The sequence below is a fragment of the Myotis brandtii genome, unplaced genomic scaffold (genome assembly GCF_000412655.1).
Source record: "Myotis brandtii unplaced genomic scaffold, ASM41265v1 scaffold382, whole genome shotgun sequence".
Classification (NCBI taxonomy): Eukaryota; Metazoa; Chordata; class Mammalia; order Chiroptera; family Vespertilionidae; genus Myotis; species Myotis brandtii.
In genome coordinates, this window is record NW_005364671.1 from 335262 (window position 1) to 339714 (window position 4453).

General features: G+C 38.3%; 1 protein-coding gene across 3 annotated transcripts in view; it reads right to left on the bottom strand.

Moving 5' to 3' along the window:
• The window catches only part of ZFYVE9 (zinc finger, FYVE domain containing 9), a 91579-nt gene that overhangs the window by 28299 nt on the left and 58827 nt on the right, over positions 1-4453 (bottom strand). For all 3 annotated transcript variants that reach the window (XM_005872473.2, XM_005872470.2, XM_005872471.2), the window contains 2 exons: positions 3137-3361; positions 956-1038 (listed from right to left, as the gene is read on the bottom strand). In XM_005872473.2, coding sequence (XP_005872535.1) covers positions 956-1038; positions 3137-3361 — 308 coding nt within the window. The remainder of the gene's footprint in view (positions 1-955; positions 1039-3136; positions 3362-4453) is intronic.

Below are 4453 nucleotides of genomic sequence, written 5' to 3' on the forward strand. Positions count from 1 at the left end.
GGCCCAGCTGTGAAGCAATGCAAGCTGCTTTGAGGCCTTGGGCCTTCTTTTGGAAGTTCTGGGTCTATCTGACCCAGCTGCAGTTTGTTAGGTAATTTTCAGATTGCAAAGGGCCATGCCTTTCATATGCAAAAGCCTCTGTGCACAGCTTGGGTGGGGCAGAGTCTCAGGGGATCAACAGGGCGGAGCAAACAGCTCTGGCAGATCCTCAGTCCTACCCTAAGAGGTCCCGAATCTCAGTGTCCCGGTAATCACTGCAAGCACCTCTGAGAGAAAGCCACCCTCGAGTTCCGACCGATGCCAGACAGTCCAGTTTCTCCTGTATGAGTCTGGGTCCCCAGAGACTCGCCCAGAACTGGAGTTCAGAGCAGTCGGGAGCTTGAGACTCCCTCCCGATTGAAAAAGACAACCGCGTCCTCAGTTGCCAACCCTTTCCGCATGAGCCTCTGTGCCTCTGCACTTTACTTCTGCCTCTCCTCTGAGTCTCAGTATGCTTTTCTCTTTCCTTCTAGTTGTAGAATTCCACTCAGCCAGCCTTCCTGTGGTTCTGGATGATGTCCGTTTTGTCTTTTAGTTGTATTTTTGAAGTGGTTGTGTGAGGCAGCAATTTCCGGTGTTTACCTATGCCGCCATCTTGGTTTCTCGCTCTGTGCTTTAATTATTCATTACCTCTAGTCCTCATAATAATCCTGCAAGGTCATTGAGATAATAAGTGTACAATCAGGGGCTAGAATCCTGTACTATTTCATTCCAAGGCCCCTTGTACTTGGAAAAGAATGTGTGTGTGTGTGTGTGTGTGTGTGTGTGTGTGTGTGTGTGTGTGTGTATTTTAACATAAATCCTCACCTGCCTGAAGCAGCAGGGGCATTGCTATCAACAGAATAATGAAATCCTTCTCTTCCTTCACCCACACAAATCCCAGTAAGGAAAAAGAAAGCAAAAATTCCCAACTTACCGAAAGAAGATTCATGATGGTATGTCCTGTCTCTCCAAACAATGGCTTCCGAAATCTGACGCTGAACAGTGGGCATGGATAAACTATGGAAATGGGAAATGATCAAACTGAATCTGGCAGCTTAAAATTTGGATAAAAGAGATATCATGGTTGATACAGTTTTCAAAATATAATGGCCCATTAGAGCATATGAAATTTAGAGCTCAAAAAGTATTTAGCGCCTTGTCTGGTTGGGCTCAGTGGTTGGAGCATCGGCCCGCGGAGTGAAGGGTCTCGGGTTCGATTCCCAGTCAAAGGCATGTACCTCAGTTTCAGGCTCAATCCCAGCCCCTGTTGGGCACGTGCAGGAGACAATCAATCTATGTGTCTCTCTCCCTCCAACTCCCTCTCTCCACTCTTTAAAAAAAAAAAAAAAAAGTCAATGGAAAAAATATCCTTGGGGAGGATTAAAAAAAAAAAGTATTTAGCATGGTAGCATCACAGGCAAATCCTGAGCCTTCTACAAACTACACCAATTGTTCTGATGACCAGAAGAAGCCTTTTGATGCAGTGGTTTCGAAAATGACCCCAAGGTCTTAGGAAGCACTGTTCTTCAAAGTGGATTAATATGATCCAGGAAATATGTATCTTCTGATTCCTATGTGCTCAAGCAGTCTAAAAGAATTCACTCTTAGACATTTCCCAACCAGGACCCTCCTTAGGGGAGTCAAATACAAGGTGATCCTATTAGCTGGCTCACTCCTTGAACTTTATGGTCTCAATTGTCTGTTCAAGACAAGAAATTATACATGCTGGTTCATCTGCAAACAACCCCTTTCCTTTTCCTACTTCATTAGGCTGATGGATATGCTTCCTTCACAGTTCAGTCCAGAGGCCTTTGGTCCAAGACATATTTCTTATCTAATTCCTTCATTCTTGGTGAAGTTAGAGCCCATCTTGGAGCTCCCATAGAACTCTGTTAACTTTGAATATGTGTTTTAATACGCTACTTCATGATTTCTGTATGTGTTCCTTACAAAGGTTCCAAGGGCCTATAACGGGTCTTGGCCATTTCTAAATTCCCAGAATTTATGACACATGGAAGGCCTTTATGAATTTCTTGTTGAATTAATGAATAAATAAGTGAACTGATGAAGCTGCCCTGCTGAGAACATATATATTTTATGGTTTATAAAATAATTTTTCATTTCATTTGATCTTCTTTAAAATCCTATATAATATCAAAGGCAGGCCTTATTATCACCAGTAGCAAACGAAACTGACAATCAGACAACTTGAGTGATTTAACCAAAGTTACAGAGCTAGTAAGTGGTAACGTTATGAACCTATTCAAGTGGTCTAGACCAGGATGCTTTCAATTAGGTGAAGATAGAAAGTTTAAAATAAAGCTTGCATTTAGTCCTTGTTGTCTTTAAAAAAAAAAATCACAACTTAGTTGCACTGCTACAATCATGGCAAGGAAGGTCTTCTGTTGCTTACCTTATAAACTGAGACTGATCTCTATACCATTAGTTTACAGTATCTGTTAGGTTACATAAAATATAATTTGCCATAACTATTTTCCAACCAAGTGACAAAAAATATACCCACCAAATATAGACACCATAAAAAATAAAGTTAGCCCTGGCAGGGTGGCTCAGCTGGTTGTAGTGCTATCCCATGCACCAAAAAGTTGCAGGTTTGATTCCTCGTCAGGGCACATATCCAGGTTTTGGGTTCAATGCCTGGTTAGGACACATAAGGGCGGCAACAGATCGATGTTTGTCTTTCACATCAACGTTTCTCTCTCTCCCTCTCCTTTTCTCTCTCTCTAAAAAAAAAAAATCAATAAAATAAAAAAAACATATCCTCAGGTTTAAAAAATAATAATAAAGTTACTTCTTAAATTCAAATTCATTTTTTTCTCAAGATGATTATGTATTTATCAATGAATTATAAAACCATTAAGTTTAAAAGGTAATAAATAATCACCAATTTTCTCATTTGATATTTTTAAGTTCTTCCCATCCTAGGCAAAATGAGTAGAGAAAATGGCTAAGTTTAGCTTAGCTATTTCAAAATACTACTCCTGCTGAATTGTATCAGTATCAAAAGGGGCGAGGGGACTCTGAATATTTCAGAACTTTATTTAGTCATCATGACTTGCTCATGTGTTTTAGAAGAAAGTATGTTATTACTTACGTCGATATTCAGCTCCAAGTCTCAACATTAGTCGAATGGGAAACACTTTCGCCCAAGGAGTTTCCCATTTCTGGATGAGAATCCCAAATAAATAAGGTGGGGTTGGGAGTACAAGGTCTTGTAGTGACTGGTAAGTAGATGTCACATATAAGAATCCACCATGTTCTTTACTGCCAAGGAAACTTTGACTGAAGAAGGAATGTCCTAAGTTACCCACAACATTCCCTAAAACAAAAAAGTTCATTGATTACTAAAAATATTGTTGATTTATTAATAGAAAGTAATCATTGTTACTCAATACTAGGCCAGACACTACTGAATACTAATTCCTAACTTTTCACCACGAAACAGCCATGTTTAGAACGTTTTTAAATAAATAAATGGCATTTATTAAATAAAAAAATTTTTGCCAATGTTATCAGGGCTTCCGTGAGCATGGTGTGTGTATGTGTGTGTATATATGTGTGTGTGTGTGTATATGTGTGTGAGTGCATATGTGTGTATATACACATACACACATACAGTACATATATCATAGTTTCTTTCTGAGGATTTTATTACATGTATGCAAAGTTCTCTATAATGTTCCACAAGTTCTTAGATATTTATGAAACTACGTTAAATATGATTTTAATATTCATTTGTATATCTACTTTTACTATACTAGTATGTGACTACATGTTTTATCTTTATTACATTCTTAATAAATATTACTGGTCAAAATTGGAACAGTTGTGCTCTGAAACATGTTATCCTTTTAAGAAGAGACCACACATTTTTAGGAGCCTCATTCATATCTAGAACTTTCTCACCTTCCCAATAGAAGTGCCATGGAATTCCCCTTTCCTGATAGTTAACCCTTCTCTATAAAACACTATTACAGCATGCATTGCTAAGTATTTTAAGATTGATTCGGATTAAATGATCCTGAACACAGTAACTCAATAAAGTAAAATTCCTCTTTGAGATCTTTAGGAAAATGAGAGAAATGGATGATGAACACATAATGATGCAAAACAGAAAAGAATGTAAAACCTCACAATACACGTATTTCTCTGTGGTTTCCAAGTTCATACATGAAGGTAGATGCTTGCTCTTTGTTTTCATTGCAATGTACTTAGACCACACATCCACAGTGAGAATTACAAAACAGATCCATAAATTACAATGTAGAATATGATAAGTGTTGACTTTATAGTGAGTGCTTAACCCTGTGTGCCCTCCACAATATTCAAAGTTCAGATTTTCACATGTTCATTCTAGTGATATTATTTCCCCGGCAATCCTATAAAATAAAAGGCTAATATGCAAACGACC